Source organism: Siphateles boraxobius, unplaced genomic scaffold (assembly GCF_051911475.1).
Source record: "Siphateles boraxobius isolate OS27281-9 unplaced genomic scaffold, OSU_SipBor_1 97, whole genome shotgun sequence".
Lineage (NCBI taxonomy): Eukaryota > Metazoa > Chordata > Actinopteri > Cypriniformes > Leuciscidae > Siphateles > Siphateles boraxobius.
In genome coordinates this window covers 59694-82289 of record NW_027509227.1, presented here as the reverse complement: position 1 = coordinate 82289, position 22596 = coordinate 59694, and the positions used below count along the sequence as shown (strand labels likewise).

At 42.0% G+C, this 22596-nt stretch overlaps 1 protein-coding gene across 8 annotated transcripts in view; it reads right to left on the bottom strand.

The window, feature by feature from the left end:
- Positions 1-22596, bottom strand: part of nrp1a (neuropilin 1a) — a 78668-nt gene that overhangs the window by 30334 nt on the left and 25738 nt on the right. For all 8 annotated transcript variants that reach the window (XM_077224984.1, XM_077224986.1, XM_077224988.1 and 5 more), the window contains 3 exons: positions 16449-16676; positions 13065-13220; positions 10227-10393 (listed from right to left, as the gene is read on the bottom strand). In XM_077224984.1, the coding sequence (XP_077081099.1) occupies positions 10227-10393; positions 13065-13220; positions 16449-16676 (551 nt within the window). The remainder of the gene's footprint in view (positions 1-10226; positions 10394-13064; positions 13221-16448; positions 16677-22596) is intronic.

The following is a 22596-nucleotide window of genomic DNA, read 5'->3' as shown; positions in this document are numbered from 1 at the left end:
GGTCCGTAAAAAATAAAGCGTTGTGTAAAAATATTTTTCTCCATTCAGTCTATTTTCTTGTCTCTTTCACCCTTCTCTTGCATATTAGTGCACAACAAAAATCTACAAATTGGTCAGTCATTAAAACCAACTGCTCGTGTGTATCTAAGGCTCAAGAAGCATCTGGAGCGGGTTAGCCAGAAGGAACTAAGACGTTGAGTAGACAGATGCGCGATGGCCCAGTCAAAGCAAACACAAATGTGGGTCGGCAGGTTTTGCAGGGCAAAGTTCTACTTCATCCATCAAATCACGGCTTCCTCCCACCATCCCATCCCACGACACCTGGTTGCTCCGAAAGCTCCTCTAAAATTCCATTAACCATAGGTATAATTAATTCACATTTTCATGAAAATTGTATTACTGCCAGCTGAGAGATCTATAGGCTCCTCAAAGAGCTCACATTCATCACCCAATTTACCTGGCAGAATTAGCCAGCGTTATTTTTAGAACTTCTAAAGGTTTTTTTTTATTTTAATTATGCATGAGTCTGAGTGGTGATCATCTACTTCTCAGCCAAAGAATTATGACCCAAACCAGTCTAATGGGGAAGATAGTATATAAGTGGAGCAAAAAAAAAAAAAAAAAAAAACTAACCCAAAAGAGCTTCTTTTCCTTCAAACACCTGATATAAAGGTACATTTTCACAATCCAATCAATTACAGAAATCTAGTCTGGACCACTTTTTTTCCTTGCAAAATATCCTTGTTGCATTATGCAAGTAAAATAGGTTCTGAAAGTTGTTTAATCTGCTGCACTGTATGGCTGATTTTTGGAGAGAATGGTCAACCAGCCTAGAGGTCTGTTATTATAAAGTTCACGGTCATGTATTGTTGTTATTACTAGCCCAACACAATAAGACAACAATAACCTCACTGATGACAATAGAATATCCTGCCTGTCTTAGAAATGAACGTCCTCTGACATTAATTTATTATGAATGCAATGTTCCTTTTTTTCTGAATCTCTTTCACAGCAACATAAGAGCTTATGTAGCCTATCCAGCATACACCTGGATTCATTTAATTGCTAGAAAATGATATCAACGAAGATATTTTAAACGCTTCAAGCAAATTACATGCAGGCACTGAAGATGGTTTAAAATCATAAGAATGTACCTTGCGCAGGTGTGATGCTAGCAGGGTGGCCTAGCTTGACACCAGCTCTGCAGGCTTTGTCAGTAGAGACTCTCATGTTAATTACAGTCCTACTGTCTAATTACTCATCAGCTGGCAGGAGAACAGCACCCGTCTCAAAATAGCAGCAGCTAATCCTTTAATTGAAGAGAGAAAAATCTAAGCAAAACAATGGAGAGCGGACATAGCTACGTCTACATGATCGCTGATAGAAAACATATGTAGATGACATGCGAAGGTAAATGCGTTGTTTCTGGAGTGACATTTCACCCCTAAATCTACCTATTTTTTCCATTTCCCTCATTACATTCAACCTTCCTAGATAATCGTACGCTCAGGAGCCCGTGAGGAATGTTTTTCACAGAGGAAGTCTGTAATTAGTGCCTTAGTGATGGGAATTCCAACCTGTTTTTGTAGCAAAATGGGTCAGCGACTCGAGGCATTGGCACAGCAGATAAGAGTAAGAGGTTGGGGTGGTGTCTCAATCATTGTTTCCATCTAAGGACCTGGCACATTCCCTCCTCACCTCCATCAATCAAGCTGACGGCTTCCTGTTGAACTAGCTGACACAAAACCTGGTTGGCATTCTACAGTTCCAGACTTGAAAACATCGCCTTGTTGTTTTGAACGCTCTGCCCTCTTGTCAGAGATGCTTTAATGAACAAGATGAAGGTAAACATCCTCTCCAATGAAGCTAAGGAGAAAAGCCTTCGCATCCCTGTGAATCAAGCCCTGATCAAACCATTTAGCTGAACAGCAGGGCAGGCGTATACAGCAGGTTCATAAATGAACCACTGTGTATTCAAAGCACCATTGCATAAATGCAACAGCTGACGCGTTTCGGTAGACCTGTGGATGAGAATGAATGCGAGGCTGAGATTAATGAAAAAGAACATGATCTATAATGAGTAACTTCTATCCAACCATTAGTAGGTAGACAGGAGCTTTCAACTATTGACAGTTGACTTTTTCCCAGATCAAAATGCATAATTCATAGAAGTGCTTTGATGCTTCTGAAATGGTTGAGCGTGCATTTATTGCATCACATGTATGCAGTATGCAGTGCATTGATGTTAAAATATCTCAGTCTGTCTACCAAACAGGATCTGTTTTTGTTGTTGTGCCAGGCTCTCCATGGGATTTTGCAAATCTGCCATCCATAAGACCCATAACAGTGTCCGTTGTTTTTGCTTACGGTATTCTATAAATCGGAAGTCTTTCCTAGTGAGAGTCAAAATGTGTTGTACAGATGTAGGTATGTCACGCTTTAACACAGTCTTCCGATTGAAACCAGGCTGTCTCCATAAACATAGCACACTGAAAGTCTTCAGAGCCAGAATCCCATGTTCTGCAAGACTCTGCCTCTTTTTCATCCATCATATATCTGATAAAGACCTTAACGGACATTTGTTTGTCAGGATGGCACAAACTCTTGTAAATGGACATGGAGAATAGTGGCCTGTGTAACTTACTGGCTTAACTGAAGATCTCCTGACCCTTGACTAATTATCAGCAGTGGCAAGCTGGGAGCATTAGACCCTGAATCTAATTTGAAACCGCATTAAGATGCATGACAAACGCTGTCTTTTTGACACCTTCTGTGTGGAGAAAAACCTGCTAGAATTGGGGATTTTTAACAAGGAAGAACAGGGCTTCTATGAATAATATAAGTGTCTGCTGTAAATTACATTTGAGAGTGTAAATGTAATAAATAATGAACTGATAATATGCGTTGGAGGACACAGGAGTGCGCGAGTTGTTGGACTGCGCTATTAGATTGTGTTGCTTAATGGAAGCGAAATGAAGAATTCCACTCTTTTAATAACGCTTGTTATAATTAAACTCCTCCACAAGTGCTGGGCACGAGAGAGAGAGAATGAGCGCAGGACGTCTCCAAATTATAAATCATTCATCCTCGGCAGGGTTCCGCCTTTGTTCCCTTGGAAACAGATGTGCGGGTTTCAACTTTGACATCTGATTGGCGGAAAGGGATTTGCAGGGGCACGGCACATGAGGGCTGAAACAGAATACGTTTGATTTGCTGAAATTTCTCCTACCAAAAAGAGTACCCTTCCTCTAATCAATACCCTTTAGAGAATTCCAAGCGGCTGCGAAATTGTGCTCTCTTCAGCTCGATACTGCACTGTGGGGGCCGAGTCATTTAGAGTTTCATTAATATCCGAAATGACTAAACAAGTTCAGCAAACCAAGAGGGCGAACATTTGCAAACGTCTACTTAATTATCCTGAATAAAATATGAAGTGGCAACTGTGAAATAATGTGGAACCGATTGGTTTAGGTGCTAGAATATATATTTTCTAAAGTTGATCTTTGAAACTCATTTGAGTCACAAATGCAGAATGTTTAACTTTTGAAGACTTTTGTACTGAGAACAACGAACTACACTAAGACTCAACCAGGATGGTCTCTGAGAAGAAGCTCAGTGGTGCAACAGCATGTTAAAACCACATGCCAAACATTGACAAATATACTGTCATCTGACGAACATGAGAATCCTTCAGTTGAAGTGATGGTCTGTAAAAAGAGTACAGGCTAATTATCGACTGCTTCTCAGAGAACATCCTGGTAGAGTCTTAGTGTAGTTCATTGTGCTCTTTACAAGAGTCCCAAATCAATAGCTTATTGACAGAGACTGGTAATATTTAAGCATAATGAGCCCATCTAAACAAAGAAGAACTTTGAAATATCATGATGATCAAGAATACTCGAGAAATCAACAGATAAAACGGCCCAATTGTCATATTGATCAGTCTCAGCATTGTATCCTCAGGGCTCTGCTCTACAAAGATCGTCTCGGTTACGTATGTAACCCTAGTTCCCTGATAGGGAACGAGACGCTGCGTCAAACGCTGCGGGAACGCCCCTGCGTTGTGCGTCATGAAGCACGTATGGAATCAGCCCAATGGAGAGATGAAACGTCATAGGCGGGTGACGTCATCGACCAGGAAACTATAAAGCACCCCAAAAACACAAGCGCATTAGCTTCTGATAGGCTTGAAGGAAGCGCTAACGGGAGTGCCGGGAGTATGGCGGAGCGACGCAGCGTCTCGTTCCCTATCAGGGAACTAGGGTTACATACGTAACCGAGACGTTCCCTTTCAAGGGAACTTCGAGCTGCGTCAAACGCTGCGGGAACGCGAATACCCACGTCGCCATAGGACCAAATGACCGTCATGTGAGACTAGCGCACAGAGGACGAGAGCACCTGTGCCCCAGGGGTAGAGCTTAAGTCTAGGTCATAGAACTTAATAAAAGTATGCGGTGAAGACCATCCAGCCGCATCACAAACATCACTCAGGGAAACCCCCGACAAAAGAGCTTTAGAAGCAGCCATACTCCTGGTAGAGTGAGCTCGGACAACCAAAGGTGAAGGCTGGCCAGCCGACTCATAAGCAAGTGAGATAGCCTCAACCACCCACTTGCTCATTCTCTGTTTAGACGCCGGACACCCTTTCCTGGGTGGCCCGAAACATACAAAAAGTTGTTCTGATTTCCTCCACAGGGCAGCTCTGTGGACATAAGCGTCTAATGCCCTAACAGGGCAGAGTGAATTAAGTTTCTCCTGGTCCGATGTAAATGGAGGAGGACAGAAAGCCTGCAGAACCGTAGGTCTAACAATATTAGTAGGAACCTTAGGAACGTAACCTGGTCTAGGATGCAGAAAAGCTTTAACCATGCCAGGTGCAAATTCCAGGCACGAGGGTGAAACCGACAGAGCCTGCAAATCTCCGATTCTTTTTAGTGAAGAGATAGCAAGCAAAAAGATAGTCTTAAAAGTGAGAAACTTCTCGGGAACTTCTTCGATAGGTTCAAAAGGAGCTAGGGAAAGACCTTCTAATACAATGGCCAGATCCCAAGTCGGCACCCTCGTACGAACTGCTGGCCTCAGCCTCAAAGTGCCACGGAGGAAACGAGTTATAAGCGGGTGTCTCCCAAGAGAAACTCCACTGAAAGGGACGTGGTAAGCAGCTAGTGCCGCCACATACACCTTTAGTGTGGAGGGGGATAACCCTGTGGAGAAGCGCTCCTGCAGGAATTCCAGCACTGCACCCACTGGGCAGTTAACTGGGTCCTGCAGGTGTTCTCCACACCAAGAAGTGAAAAGTTTCCACTTCAAGGCATAAAGCTTCCTCGTGGATGGAGCTCTGGAGTTAAGAATGGTCTCAAGTCTATGAGCTGGGCCCCCTCAGAGGCCAAGCCCACAGTTTCCACAATTCTGGGCGGGGGTGAAGTATCGTGCCCCCCGCCTGGGAGAGTAGATCCCTCCTGACCGGGAGCTCCAAAGGAGAACCGTCCAGGAGAGAAATCAGGTCCGCAAACCATACTCGGGCCGGCCAGAACGGGGCTACTAGTAGTAGACTGACCCCGTCCCGGCGGACCCTCTCCAGAACTCCTGGTAACAGAGCAATCGGGGGAAAGGCGTACAGACGTGACCTCGGCCACGGCTGCACCATAGCATCCAACCCCAGGGGGGCTGGAAGAGTGATGGAGAACCACCGATGACAATGAGTGGTCTCCTTGGAAGCGAATAGGTCCACCTCGGCGCGACCGAAACTCAACCAAAGGAGCTCCACCACCTCGGGGTGGAGTCTCCATTCCCCTGGCCTCGGCCCCTGCCTCGACAGGGAGTCTGCTACCACATTCAAATACCCAGGGAGATACATTGCTCTCAGAGATAGTAGCTTCCCTTGGGACCACAGGAGGATCTGACGGGCCAACTTGTAAAGCCGGCGAGACCGCAGGCCCCCCTGATGATTTATATAAGAGACCACCGACGTGTTGTCTGATTGAACTAACACATGATGGCCTCTCAGGTCTGTTAGGAAGTGTTTCAGAGCCTGAAACACAGCCAACATCTCTAGACAATTTATGTGCCACGAAAGATGATGATCCTGCCACAGACCTTGGGCTGGGCGACCACTCATGACCGCCCCCCACCCTGTGAGGGAAGCATCCGTCGTTAGCGTTATGCGACGACAAAGAGCCCCCAGCACAGGACCTTTGGATAGGAACCAAGTTTCTCTCCACATGACCAGAGCACGAAGGCAGCGCCGCGTGACTTTGAACGTGCGGAGCGGATTTCCCCTCGGGGAGAATCCCTTGGTCCTGAGCCACCACTGTAGCGGTCTCATGTACAACAGGCCGCAAGGTATAACGTTGGACGCTGCTGCCATCAGACCCAACAGTCTCTGAAACTGCTTGACAGTGAGTAGCTGGCCTAGCTTCACTTGTTTCACAGCTGAGAGAATCGAAGCGATGCGGGTCGGAGAGAGTCGCGCCCGCATCGATACCGAATCCCAAACGACACCCAGAAAAGTGGTCTTCTGGGAAGGAGATAATACACTTTTCTTTGCGTTCAGCCTCAACCCCAACTTTCTGATATGAGCGAGGACGACATCTCGATGCCGAACCGCCATCTGCTCGGTCTGAGCTAAAATCAACCAATCGTCGATGTAATTGAGAATACGAATGCCCTGAAGCCTCAGAGGCACTAGTGCTGCATCCATGCATTTCGTGAAAGTGCGGGGAGATAAAGCTAGGCCAAACGGAAGAACCTTGTACTGGTACGCCTCGCCCCCGAAGGCGAACCTCAGGAACTTCCTGTGTTGTGGAAGGATGGACACATGGAAGTATGCGTCCTTCAGATCTATCGTGACAAACCAGTCCTCGGACCTGATTTGAGACACGATCTGCTTGATAGTGAGCATCTTGAATTTTAGCTTCCCTACCGAGCGATTCAATATGCGCAGGTCTAAAATTGGACGCAACCCCCCATCCTTCTTTGGAACGATGAAATATCGGCTGTAATAACCTGACTCCAAACTGGGAGGAGGAACCCGTTCTATAGCCTCTTTTTGAAGGAGCGTTTTCACCTCTTGTTCCAATACCAGAGCCTGCTCGGGGCCCACCACTGTGTGCAGAACCCCTCTGAATTTTGGTGGACGACACCTGAACTGGATAGCATAACCCTTTTCTACTGTCTGCAGGACCCAATGAGATATTTTTGGAAGGCTTTTCCACTCTGCCAGAAATTCTACTAAGGGTACCAGCCTCTCGAGACTGGCCTCTGGTGTAACTTGAGCAGCAGACGCAGCGCCCTGTAACGGCGCACCGGCAGGGAACAACTGGTCTGACCGCTCTGAGACCCTCCTCAGAGGGAGCGAGCGTCCCTCGGGAAAGCGCTCGCTGGGATCGTCTGTGCCCCGGCATAAAGGCGGGGTTGGCAGAACGAGCCCCTGAGGGCACCGAGGAGGAATGGGCACCGTAAAAAGAGGTGAACACCTTTCCGCCTCGGTGGGGACCACCCTCAGCATCCTGAACGGCTTGGCGTCAGGACTTCTTCTTAGCCGAAGCCTTCTTAGCCAATATAACTGTCCTCAGATCAGTTCTACTGGGAGAAGGCTTCGGCTGAGAGTGTCGCGGCTGAGCCCACTGTCCAGCAGGGGGAGCACGAGACGCGACACTCTGCCTCTGCTGCGCTCTATGTGATGAGCTCGAAGACGGCCGGGGCTGCTCCCGCCCAGCAGCCCCAGGGACATGAACTTTAAGGGGAAGAAACTTTTTAAAAGCTGCAGTTTGTTTCTTTTCTTCTTGGAATTTATCGATAACTGAATTCACAGCATCACCAAACAACCCCATGGGAGAAAGAGGAGCATCTAAAAGAAAAGCTTTTTCTCTCTCTTTAATATTAGTCTGATTTAACCACAAATGTCTTTCTGCGGCCACCAGAGCTGCCATAGAACGACCCATTAATTTGGCCGATTCTCTGGTGGCACGCAGGGATAAATCAGCAGCCTGACGCAGTTCACGAACTACGTCAGTACTGACCTCCTCACTCTCACTCATGTCCCTTAGCAGATCAGCCTGGTATGCCTGCAAGATTGACATAGTATGCAGACATGACGCAGCCTGACCTGCTGCCGAATATGCTTTACCCACTAAAGCCGAAGTGTTTCTTAAAGGCTTGGTGGGTAATGCCGGTGCCTTAAAAGATGATGCTGCTTCGGGGGAGAGATGGCTCGCAAGCGTCTCTTCCACACGAGGCAAAGCACCATAACCATGAGCCTTGGCTCCCATAATATTAGCGTATGTTGAAGTCTGGGGACTAAACACTCTATATGACACCGGTTTTCTCCATGATTTCGACACCTCGGTGTGGAGATCATGGAAAAACGGCAGGCACCGGCGTGGAGGCTGCACACGTGACGGCAAAAATCTCTCATCCAACTTTGATTTAGAAACAGACTCCTGTCTAGTCACTGGCCATTCAATATTAAGTTTTTCAACAGCTCTTGTTAACACCTCCATAAGCTCATCACTCTTAGGAGTGTGGGGTGGCGAATCCTCCACATCTCCCTCAACACTAACAACATCAAGTTCCTCAGAACTGGATAGCTGCAGCATTGGTGCCTCAGCCCGAGCGGAAGAAACCGCAGCGCGTGCTTCCGAACCCGGGACTGAGGCACTGGATCTCACAGGTGAAGGGAGAGATAAGGCAGAGCCCGTCTCAAACCCCGCTGTGAGATCCATCTGCGATCCCCACGATAAGCGCCGCCGCTCTGCCTCGGCAGAAGCGGGACCCGAACCGCGGGGAGCGCGCACCGAACCGCTCTCCTCAAAGAGCGACCGGCGGGAGCGGAGCGTCCTTAACGGCAAACGCTCGCAATGCTCACAGTCTGCTCCCTCGAGAGCAAACTGGGCATGCTGAACTCCCAAACAAACAACACAAAGATCATGTGTATCCCCGCTCGTTAAACAACGCGAGCAGGGAGGAACACACTTTCTAAACTGCTGTTCGTCCGCCATAATCTCTCAATATATATATATATAGGGATAAATTGTTTGTGTGGTGCAGGGTATGTAAGACAGACAATATCACACAGGGACAGATTCACATGTAGCGCGACTGAAAGCACAGAAGCTAATGCGCTTGTGTTTTTGGGGTGCTTTATAGTTTCCTGGTCGATGACGTCACCCGCCTATGACGTTTCATCTCTCCATTGGGCTGATTCCATACGTGCTTCATGACGCACAACGCAGGGGCGTTCCCGCAGCGTTTGACGCAGCTCGAAGTTCCCTTGAAAGGGAAATGGAAATTCTCCCTAAAAATGTGGGGCAGAATTTGCAGCCGCAAGGAGAGAACTTCTCTCGAGTTTTTTTGGGAAATGCATACGTCTTGCTTCTTCAATGAAGAATTAAACATCACAGTTCCTCTTCTCTGCAACATTGAGGTACCTTCCCCTAATTCAATTAGTCTCTGTTTAGAACATGAGTTTTCAGAGACAATATTTTGATTGCAATAAGGAAAATCTGCTTAACAGACCTCCCCTAGAAAATATTTGGCCGCGGGTCACGTCTGTTATTAGCCTCCTGAGGAGTCTCTTTGGCCCAAGTTTTCCAAGGATTATAAAACAAGTCTGGGTTTTCAGGGTACCCTTGGGGTCTGGGTCGCAGAAAAGCCCCTAAGTGCAAGAAAAGGCCTGCAATCAACACAATAACTGCTGCCAAGAGTTTTTCCACAGATTCACACAACCGAAATAGACATGCACAAATAATCTGTTGTCCTAGAACATGAAACTAAAACTGTGTGTGGCCACATTCCTTAGAGCAGGCTTCAGGTTTCTTATTGTCTCTCGGACATTAAGATCATGTTAGATACATCTCATAGACAGATTTTTTGTTGAGGTTTCAAGCATCTGTTGGCCGGGAAGACTCACTGGGGTAGGAGCGAACCAGTACATTTGGGTTTTAACATTCCATGGCTGTCGACCAAAGGGCAACATTCAACAGATGTTGCTGCTGGTCTTCAATAGAGAAAAGCAAGCCAGTGGCAAAAGCATCTGCAAGGCCGCCTGGTAGAGCTGAAGTCGAATTCAGATAGACACAAAAATCATAAAAGTGTGGGGGAGTTACAGAACTTCTTCAAAAAATTATCACAGCAGAGTCTATTCCCTGCCAAGGATAAATCCCTCCTCGATTACTCATTCATAATAGACTGCTATCTACAGTACATGCATGTGAATCGTGCAGTACCTGAATCCATTCTTTGTTTGAGTCCTCTGCAGGGGTCCAACCATTCTCTGGGTTGTTCAGTCTAGAACGTTCTGGAGACCAGCTGGGGTTGTACTGGGATGAGGCCATGATTTGGTCAGAATGGATTTCCCCAGTTTCCAAACCCAAAGGCTCAGTACAGTCAAAGTCTGAAGAAATCACAGAGAGAAAGAGGGGTGGGGGAGTTGTTATAATGTCATTTCATCATCTAAATAAAGAATACATCAGATCCTGACCCAAACTAAGGCCTTCCTCTTGGGAATGGGCCACTCAGCAGCAAAGTACCACAGGTTTCCATCTCTTAGGACCAGAATAAAACACTTTTCACAGGAAAAGCACAATTTAATGGAAGCACAGAGGGAAGTGTACCACATTAAGAAGCAAAGCTTTATTCATAAAACATTCAGTTTAAGCTCTTAAGTCCAGCAACAAGTGAAGTCATGAGGTTCAAAGAAGAAAAGCCTTTGGAAGGTGCAAACTTAAATGGCACATGGAAAGGCCATTTCCCAGCGTCAGTATTAGAGACGGCCCTAGCATGTCTGTGTTTTTAGATGCCAGGAGAGCAGGCTGTATATCACTCCACATGCCATGCCACCCAGGATAAGGGTATTACTGATTGTTTTGTGATGTTATGGGGCATGCTGGCCGTGTGTCTGAGACAAGCAAAGTTCACGCTTTGACCCCCGAGGATCTTTATCCAGTCACTTTGGCACAGAATTTAGGACTGTCAGACAGCGGAGGATGGGGAAATGTTGAGGCTGAGGTGGGAGGTCACAGACACCAAACAAACACATATTGTAAGGAAATGCATTGACACAGGGTGAGCTCATGTTCCCTAATATAACAGTGAAAGGTGCAAGAAGGTCAGATACACACATACTCAAACAGCACAGGCCAAACATGCAGGCCTAAACACATGTAACAGATGGAGAAAGCATGTGTGTTAACTGGACAGTAGTTTTATTTGTTCACTCACACTGAGCCATTAGCCCTGTTCTGAAAACATACTTTAGTGAGTTGCCTACCCAGACAGCACTTGAAGGCATCAGATTAATGATACTATGCCTATACCAAATAGTAAGCATCACATTTATTCTTTGTAAATGAGCAAACTCAACAGAGCATTTTGACAAGCTCAGTGAAAAAAACCATCCAAGATGTCGGCTGGGGTCGAGAGAAATGTTAATATACTGTAAATAAATATAACTATACGTGCAATTTAATTAAATATAGAAAAGTATCATTAAATAACAGGCAATTGTATGCATAGAAAATATACCATAGTAATAGATTCTGTCAAAATATTAAAGTCCCCCTGTAGTCAATAATTTCATCCCTAAAACTAATCTTTCATCATCAAAATTACACATTTAAAATTGTTTTCCTCGAAAAAAAAACCCTACATGCTTTAAAATAGCTTGGATGTAACTCGACACCCTTGCCTTATTTAGTATATGGGGTTCTATGAATATGCAAATTAGCCACGCCTCCACTCACTCACAGCTGTTCATAGATCCACTCATTGAGGATCACACGTTGATCTGATTGGTTACAAGGTTACACCACAGGGGGACTTTAACTTATTATAACAACTGCTATTGTCAATTTATTAAGGTGTACTATAGTATTAGAGAATCACATTGTTAGCATAGCAACGTGTGTTAATGCCAGACTCTATTAAACTCGAAAGGGAGTGTTGAGTCTTTTATGTGCTTCTCATGAATTTTCCTCTTTTACCCTTGAAACTACAGCTCAACTTAATCTTAACATGATTACTCATTCTCTAGTGCTCTGTTTTATCTCTCTATCTCTTCAAGCCATCTATCCTCTATCCACCCTTTTATTCTTTAGAACAATGACTGAAAACAACCAGATCGCTCGTCTGATTACATCTGGCATCCGTCACTGTTTGGTCCCACTCGGCAGAGACCATAAATCTATGACGGTTCTCTGACAAAATCCTTCGCATAAAGACTTATTGCCAATGGCGATCTCCTTCCTTCCTGCAAAGCACAATGTATACTGGTAAACATGTCGAACTGTGAGAGAAGCTGCCACAGAATGTAAATTTATGGGGCAAATAAATAATTGATAGACTGCGACTGTTCAGCAAAGACTCTGCTGAGAACACACCGAATGTGTTCTTGAGCATGAGCTGAGACGGTACAGATGTAGCAAGCTAACATATAACATGGTACTATACAGCAGTTCACAGCATTAATGGTAATATGTACTTTACAATAAATACTATATGTATAAAAAACAGCTGTTGATTCACAAGCTCTAATGTTGAAAAGGTATATTCTCAAGAGAAGGTGACAAAAAGACAGATAGTGAAGGAGAAAGAAAGAAAAGTGTCTAGGGAGAGATTTACATGCATATCATGATTGCAGGTGAGGGTTGATGGTGTGTTCTGAAATTAAATGTTTAGTCGGAGCATTTCTCAAATTGGGGTGAAGAGGTGAACCCTCTGGGTGAGCTGGTTTGGGAAAAAAAGAGAGTAATCCAACCTCCAAAAAGCAGGGCAGATGGGTCATGACTCTTAACACAATCACTTAATGAAAGAGGGCCCCAGCTGAGAAGGACATGGTGATTTAATAGCTTCCCATGTTACATCATGTTGTATGTGGACACTGAATATGGGTTTCTACCCCACCCAACAGAAGATGTTTCAATAACTTTGGCTAACGTTGTTTAAAGACGTTAGGAACAAAGATTCTCAAAATAAAGTTCTCACGTTGATCAAATATCCTTTAACCTAAATGAGTGTAAAAAAATGTATATTAATTTCATTAATTACTTTGTGCACTTTAGACTTACCGTCAGGGACTGTCCTTTCCAGCACAGTATAATTAGCGGAGAATCCCTCTTTTGCTATAGCACTATCTGTGGTGATTATCAAAGCCAAGATTCCAGTGTAGGATATAATCCGTCCTGGAGTATTCTGTCCACAGAATCTGCCAATGTATGGACCAACTGTAAAAAGAGACAAAGAAATGAGAGAGCTTGATTAGATGCATTCAATAATCCACTATTCATGCCAATCCATCCCACGTCAAGGACACTGACATTGGTTGATCTTTTATAACGGTGTTGATTGAACAAAACATTCTCTCTACAGCTTTTTGTTGATGGAAATGAAAAGGGCAGTGTCTGTTTTGTAAGTGTCTATGACCTTGGGTTTCTGTTTTCAGTGGCGATCATAAATTCCTGCACGTATTGTTCGTTCCAGGGCCACTCTGATGTGACTTCCCAGAAGCCACTTTAAAAGAAAAAAACGTGTAGGAGTTGAAGGGGACATGAAAAAAAAGAAGAAAAAAAGATTTGAACACAACTAAGTCTGTAAATGGAGAGGTATGCAGTACATTCAGCTGAGAAAAGTACTGAAAAATAAGAAGAAACAGAACGCTCTCCAGGTTAAGGCCACTTTTAAACTCTGGGTCAAGCAACGTTTCAAACTTGCTAGAATGTAACGGTAAGTTGTTTGACAACAGACAACCAATCATAAATGGTCCCATTGCTTTCCTTATTAATTATTCAGGAGCTTTGTACAGTCACAAAAACTTAAACCACACAGAAATTACACATTTTTGTGCGTTTTCGCATACTGGACTGTCTAATCAAAAATATTAACTTTGTAAAATTTTTAATTATACAGTGTAAAATCTCTTTATCTGAATAAAAGGATTAATCATTGATCCATGCAAAATATGAACCGTGTAAAATATGAAAGATCCAGGATTATGTTAACCCAAAATTTACTTCTAAAAAGAGGTGCACTGTAGAAAGTGATCAGTTGGTTTAACTTTAAAAAAGTGAGGAAACCAGCTGCCTTAAATTTATTAAGTAAATAAACTTCATGCAAATTTGAAACAATTAAGTTCTGTGGAATTGTCAAATTCAAACTTTATCACTTAAAGTATTAATTTTTTATGGCAACGAGTTTCCTCACTTTTTTAAGTTGTCAACAGATCACTTTTTTTTTACAATGAGGAGTAATAAAAAAAATATCGAAAACAAATGAAAGAAATAAAATAGTTCCATTTTCAAGGTTAGCTGTTTCTTTAAAGAGAAACAAAGTGATTGGCTCTAAGAAGATGTCCATTACAGAGATTAAACAGAACTGCCAGCTTTGTGTGTGTGATTACATAAAACAGATCTATGGGTTTACATTAATCTTAATCTTCATAAGAATTCATAGAATGGAGAAACAGGTGCATCAAGGTGGGTATAAATGTGTGCGCGCTTTGTGTGTGTGTGTTGGGTGTGGCGAAGCATCCGGATTATCTGCATGACTCAACAGAGCTATGAAATTTTAAAGAGCCTCTCCATGAATCCATCCAGCATGTCTGCTCTTGGAGGAGGAGGGGGTTTCATACACCTCTGCCAGGCCGACACTGCCTCAAAGTGGGCGGCCGGTGGGTGATGGAGGGCTGGAAGTCATAGAAGCTTCTGTCTCATGCCTTGCAGTCTTTCCACACTAATGCACTTATTGATTGGTGTGGCTCCACAGGTAATGCAGCTTGTGTCTGAACCGTAGAGAGGAGTAACACTGAGGCCCTTAGGCACCAGGGACTCCCCTTTAAAGTCTTGTCTTCAACCCCCCTCTTGGCTCTTTCTCTGTGACACCTTTTTATTGTAGATTTTTCAACAGAGTCTAAAATAAAGCTTGCAACCTTCATCCCAAGTTATACACTTCCCTCAGGCCTACATTGAATTTGCTCTCACAAAAAGCACTAAAGATTTAGTGTAACCTTTCAAAAACACTTAGTTAAACAGACTTCCTTTTATCATAATTGTTGATCTATAGGTTCACAACCTATGTTCAGAAGAGATGCTGAATTTTTTTTTTTTTAACTCATGAGAAAAGCTCGGCCTCGGATCAAAGGTGCCATTTGTACACGGCTTCTCTCTTCCGTCAAGTCGATAATGAAGCGGAAACCGAATAAGACCTCTGTTCCTCGCAGACTTCCTTCCCACTTTGAGCTGGAATCTTCCTGTTGGGCTGCTGGGTTAGTTTATGCAGTTAAAATACACGCAAATACAAACTGTAATTATCTTGAAGAACAAAATATTTTTGGTGTTATGACAACAGTCTACATTCCAGAGTCCCTCACCCCAAACTGCCTGAGACGAACTACAGTCTAATGTCCAGAGAGACGGAAGAAGAGAACAGCTATTAACGGGATAAAGAGATCCTACCGAAATGTTCTCAGGCACTCTTATACAGCAAACTGTGAATGTAAGAGTTTGTGTGCAGAACCAAATATCTTATAGAAAATTTGCCATGCTTATGAGAGTTTTGTTTAGCTTGTGAAACCGAGTTGGAGTCAGGTATCCGTGCATCTGACTTCTCTGTTAAAGGCCAAAGATGAGACCCTTCCACTGACCACTATTTAGTTTAATTCTCCAGACCCCTTCCTATACAGACAGCAACATAGTGTTGGCCCAGATCCGGCCCACATGTGAGCTATGTTACTGTCTGGGTAAGTATTGAACTTCAACTGTTTGAAGATGTATGATATCTCAAATCTTGTTGGTTGAGGAAAGGTCTGCTATTACTTTCTACATAATCATCTTTACCATTTTCACCTGGCAGATAAAACTGGTGAAATATCAGAAATTTTACGTTTAGGGGTACAACATTCAGACAGCAACATAGTGTCGGCCCAGATCCGGGCCACATCTGGTACATGTGGATTCAACACTTACCAGATGTGGGCCGGATCTGGGCCGACACTATTTTGCCACTGGGGCAGTACCCTTAAAGGACCAACTTTGTACCTGATTTACCCAGACAAGGTTAGTACCCATAGTACCTTAAGGGTGCATATTACATACTACTCTAAGGACCAAACATGAAACTTTTAGAGGTACAAAGTTGTTCCTTTAAGAGCACTACTGTACCCTTAAAGCTACAATTTCTTGACAGTCGAGCCGATACCCTCCCAAGCATGTCCCTAACATTCTGTTGATGCATTTTACATAGGCCACTCACATTTTCTTCAGAAAATGTAAAATCTATTTAAATAACATTCTTGTTATTTGATGTCATGTTCTGTTTCTATATTGATTTATCCGAGTTTATTGTTGCCGGTGTGAGCATTTGAAAAGAAATTGGCAAACATCATCCAACTAAATTATCTTTTGTTTAAAACAATCTGATTGTCTTGTTTGGAGCAACAGATCTCTCGAATGACTCACCGCCAAAGAAACCGTCCCAAATCTCCAGGCGGTCGTAGCGGCAGGACACTCCAGTGGGAGGCTGTGTGTCCGGCTCCAGTTCGAAGCTCTCGAACTCCAGAACGATCTCCGACATCTTAGGAGCAAAGATCATGAATGTGCAGTCCAGGTTGTTGGGGTACTTCTCTGGAAAGCCGGGCGACTTGATGACTCCACTGCTGGAGGTGAAGTTCCTGGAGCATTCTGGACCTGAGGAAAAGGAAGGAAAAAGTTAGGATTTTTTGTTTGTTCACTGAAGCAGATTGAGTAGGGGGAAAAAAATAAACATCGGAGGAGGAACACGGTGGTCTGTGTTGTTTTGCTCGATGATTGCATGGTTTATGGGCCGTGGTGGAGGGCCCACCCTGCTCGGGATATGCTCTTTGCTTGGGTGTGTGGGCTAATGATGAAGACGAAACAAGACCAAAAAGAAAGTACATGCACATATGAGACTACACTTATTAAATGTTTCATAGGCAGTATGCTTGGTGCTTACAACAATACAATTAAGAAATAGCAAAATGTGTCGATCGTGCTTTATATAACCACTCTTTAGAAATGTGCATACACACTTTTATATCGAAGTCAAAACATTCACCCTGAACTCCTTGTGGATGCAGTGTGTTGTTGAAGTTCACACATACATCACTGCTTTGCACTTACATGACGGCCGTTCGACTAAAGCTGTTGTGTGATGAATAGGCTCAGAGCTCTAAGAATAAATACACTCTTGTTACAGAGTGATGCATATCGGATCACCTCTGGATCATCAACACTGAAATGTCAACATTACGCTAGCACTGTACCTAATGTAGTGTGGAATCTCGTGATTATTACGGCGGGTGCAAAAGTTTAAAGATCCTGAACCAGAACAGAGATGACAAATAATGATGTCACTGTGGCTGAAAATCCTCATGTGCTTCCAAACCCATATTTTCTTGCTTTTTGAAGTTGGACTCAAAAGGATACGTTTTGAAGAATTTTCAAGATGCTTGCTTGCATAAAAACTGAATGGGATCTTCCAGGACGGCATCATAAAATTCATTCACTCTTCTGAAGCCAGATCAAAATTTCACTGAAAATGAAATTGGACAGCCAAGATCACCTCTTACTTTTATTACGAGTGAAAGAGCAGCATGCACATTTTATTACATACAGTATCTCCTAATTTGTTCAATAAATACATTTGGGTTTTGACATGAGGGCGTGTAAATAATAACAGAATTTTTTGGATTATGAAGAGCTTTCTTTTTTGTGAATATTAACAGTGTCAGGGATATTTTTTAGTTTTACTCTTTTAGTTTCATTATCATGGACTTTTAGTTTGCTTCTCATTATATCCTGTTCTCTTTGTTCATGTTTCCCACAATCATTAGTCACTAGGGCAATTCATCCAGTCATTACACCTGTAAGTTTTTTAGTTCGTTATCAGTGTGTATTTAAGTTCCTCGTTTCGCTGCCTTAATTGTTGGTAAGTTTGTTCGATTAAATAATTCATCTTTTTCTGTGGACCTTATTCACTGCGATCGTGACAATTAGGTGCATAATTTAAAGTAATCAAAAGCTCTTCACGACCACATTCTACCACGAAACCATTAACTGCTTCTTTTTTATATCCTTTTTTATTTCTTTTCCATTTTTCCTGCATGTGCTCTAAAGAAAATGACCAGCACGGGAATTTGAAGCTAAAGTGAGTTGACATTTAGTGTACTACTTGGTTGGTTTTTAAACAGCAGGACATAAATTCCACACGTTTAGTCCTTTCATTACACAGAGATTTAAAATTCCAGACATTTAAAATTACATTTTCTTTCTTAAACTAGACAAATGAAGCTTAAAGTGGCCTTTGCAACCCTAAAGGCCTTTACTTTAATCCATTGAAAACTGTTGTGCCAGCAATTACACGTGTGTAGAAGGTGACACACGACAGGACAGGGTAATTACAGAAAAACTTGAAAGCTGTCAGATGAATGGTCAGTAAACAGTCTCTCTAAAACTTTCCAAATTGAAATAAAAGTTACTAGGCTTAACAGGCTTGTACAGAAATTCAAAGGAACTATTTGATGATGGAGCCAAAAACTTTCAACTTTCATCATATTTGTCTGATAGTTCCAGCGCTAGCAGACAGCAACACTGAATACTGTAGACTATTCTTAAGATAATCTTCTGACAGAGGAAAAAGTTCTGTGGCTGTTCAACGGGCAAGAAGGAATTGCATTTTCCTTTCTCAAGATAACACATTTCTTCAGCACTATTTATATAAAGTGCATATTATAACATTATTTTTCAGTAAAGCAACCCTGAACATACTCAAATGTTCACATGAAAGCAAATGTTTCTGCGTTTGCATGATTCCACGCATTTCTGATTTATGAAATGTATGAGAACTCAATTCACATTGCCACAAAAGGCCGCTATTAGGGCTAACTGATGATATACGATGAATTTTGCTTCATGGAGCAACAATTTAAAAGAATCTGGCTGAGTGAGTTAGTTACAGTTAGCTAAACTGTCAACACGTGCCTCTATGTGGATGCTAGACAGTGGAAAATATAGAGAATTGTGGGTTCGCTAGTAAATTTATCCGTCTGGCTGGAACTGTGTATCTTCTTTGCTGTGACTGGCTTTGTGTTTGTTTACAGATTGCTGTTCTAGGATTTGTGTGTATGTGTTTGCGCGTTTGTGATTATGCGTGTCTCACAAAGATTCAGAGACGTTTTGCTATTGTCACTAACCACAAATGCTCCACACATGCACATGTCCCTTGGTTTGTTTCTGCAGTTATTTCAGTTATTTGCAAATAGTTGGGGAAAAAAACTTTACAAGAGAAGGACTGCGGAAAGCTGAGATGAGAAACGGGAGGCTGTAAACTCAAGCCAAACAAATAAAGCTTTGTGAGAGCCATCCAACTTTCTCTCTCTCTCTCTCTCTCTCTCTCTCTCTCTCTCTCTCTTGGTTTCTTTCCCTCTCACAGCCACAAATACTTTCAAGTCGTTTTGAACTAAATTTACACTTAAACGCCAGAATTTATGAGAGACTATTGAAGTGGTATTGAAAAAAACAACACACGGGTTGATTCATAGCAGCTAAGTGCTAATCCTGACATTAACGGCTAGCTTTTGAACAATTTGTTTTGCTTTTCCGCACATAATGTATATACACAGGGCTTATCTATTCAATGTGGTGAAGTGGCCGAAGCCTCCGGCCTCTGTGGAATATTTGCTCAGTTTATTTTACAGGCCAGAGGCGATGCTTGTTAAAAAGATCACTTTCAGTGCAAACAAACCCAGCAAAGTGTCATAGATTTAATCCTCATGTTCAGCTGAGATTAGCTTTACTGTTTTTACGGTTTGTTTCCCAGAGACCCCAATGATGTAGGCTATATCTAACGTCTAAACATTTCTGTAGTTTAGAAATGAGCCTTTTATTTTCAGTTTTAATAAGTTCTTTTCAGCTAAACAAATCCAGATATCACTGAAGTTGCCTCTGTTTGACCCTAAAGTAGAAACTATATATGTATCATTGTTGTTATTGTTAACTAAAACTATTAAAAATAGTTTCGTTAATTGAATTAAAGCTGAAAGTTGAATAATATATAATTATTACATGGAAAAAAAAGTGACAACTACTACTGTAAACCCTAATGCTCAAAATAATTAACTGGTTTGAGTAGAGTAAACTTAAATTACACAAATTAGTTCAATCAAATTCACTTTTACGAGTATTTAGAACTTACTTTTTCTTTTGAGTTCACAAAACTGACACATTTTAAGTAATCTGAATTGTTTCATTATTTTGAGTTTTAAGAACTTGTTTATTTTAATTTAGACAAATTTAAATTGAACTGAAAATAAGCTGGGATTTCTATTCCCCATCATGCTTTGCCATGACACTCGTTTATGCTCAAATCAAGTGTTATATAATTATTTTTGTGCAAGATTAATGAAGCAAGTTAGCATTTATGGAATTAGGTAAAGCTAAACAAGAATCCACTACTAAAAATATTTAAGTTGAGATTACATGATAATTTTTAGTTAAATGTGTGAATTAGTTTACTCAAATATTTCAAGTTAAGAGCAATTAAAATGAATGAGTACAAAATACAAATCTGCCAGTTTTAGTTTCAGTACTTAAACTGTTTGATGTAACTGATTACCTCATATTTTTGTAATAGTTTTGCCAACTTATTCGAATGAACAGTATATAAATAATACTAAAATACACTGATTTGCATCCATTATGGTAACATTGTTTCTCTAAGGGTTCTCTGTAAATGTTAACGTTTAGTTACATCACACACAGTTTGGAAAATCTGAGCTGACACAGCTATGCTAACGCTACGATATCAGTGTTATCCCTCGGCATATGACAAAGTTTGTGTAACGTTAAAGCAGAAATTAAATGTCTTAAGGTGTTCTGGGTCTAGTGAGCTAATCGCTGTTGTTTATATTCCATATATCCGCAGGGAAAGTAATTAATCTGGACACACACATACTTTTCCTTGCCGCTTACCCCCGTGGCTACACTAAGACAGGTTAATGGGTGCGATGAGAGTTTGAGAAGCAAAATTCAGCCACACTTTCCAACAAACATTAATCTGGAGACACAGCTGTGGGTTAACCCAGAACACACAAACACACATACAATTGCTGACACATCATTTGGCCAGCCGGCACCGCTGACGGGTCCTCTCGAGATCCAGAATGGGCAACACACAGAAAAACAGTTTCTGCCTTGGATTTCATTAGCTCTGAGTGTTAATGTAGGGGGGTTTATTTAGAAGACGGGCTCGTAGAAAGACATGCTTGCTGTGCCAGATGTGACCCCTGCCACTGGCCAGTTAAAAAGCAGCTAAACTTGTAAAAGACAACTAAACTAGACACAATGAACAAGCTGCCCTCCTCACACAATCCTTGTCCTGCTGTGTTGACACAGGTGCCATCGTAAAGACGTTCAGATAACATCTCCATGATGAATGGCCTACTGTAGCTAGATGTGAGTTAGTGATGCTAACGCAGACTTTCGCTTTACTTCAAGGAAGTGGCCATCCTGCTAATGACCAGCTATTTAAGTTACACAACAATTTGTAAAACGTACAATTCATTGCAGTTTTCAGCTGAAATGAACACTAACACACTAACAACTTTGAATCCTTTTCAGACAAATCAGGATTACAGGGAAAGATTATCTATTAATAAACATTGTTTCTTGGACAATACTATGTTACACTTTTACCATATAGTGCATGATTTGTAAACTAATACATTTTGAGGTTTGCATCACATAACCAGCTCCATATGTTTAGTTTTACTGATATATCAAGCTTGCTCTGTCACTCACCTGATACAGCATTGCTCTTGTGATGTGAAGGGTTTGTGTAAGAGTCCTGTGCTCCACGAGACGCGATAAAAGAGCTAAAAGACTGAAATGAGCACAGTGTTTTTCCCTGACACATTTAGAGAAATCTTTTAGCATTAACCATTTCATACTAATGAAAAGGAAAATACAATCATACTATAACCAACGTAATAAAATGTTGTCATATTCATGTTAATATGTTTTGTATAATACGTTTAGTGTCATATTTCACTTTGAAAGGACTGCAAAACATGCACTATATATAATTTTACAGAAATGTCACCACAAGCACGTTTTTCCCAATGAAGCGTTGGGTACACAAGAAGAGTTCCTATTTACGTGAATAGGGAAAGATACAAATCTGTTTTCCTTTTTCCAATGATGAAAAAAACCTGCAACAGAATCATACATTTTAACTAACCATAGGTAACATTGCAACTACATGTCAACTAACTCTCATTAGAGTATTAGACTATTAGGTTAGGGTTCGGGTTAGATTAAGATGATATGTACTTGTAAAGTCACTTATAGTCAGTATAATGTCTGTTGAGGAGCATCAGAATAAAGTGTTAGCAGATATTTAACATACAGTTTGCTAATACTCTAATGACTGCTAGTTGACATTTAGTTAAAAAGTTACTTATTATGAGTAGAATGTTCAAAGTGGACAATCAAATTATAGTGTTACCATTGCCATTCCTACATCCACCATTTTGAACGTTACGGCTTCTCCCATTCCCTTTTCTATTAGTGGTCCATCTCATTTTTTCCC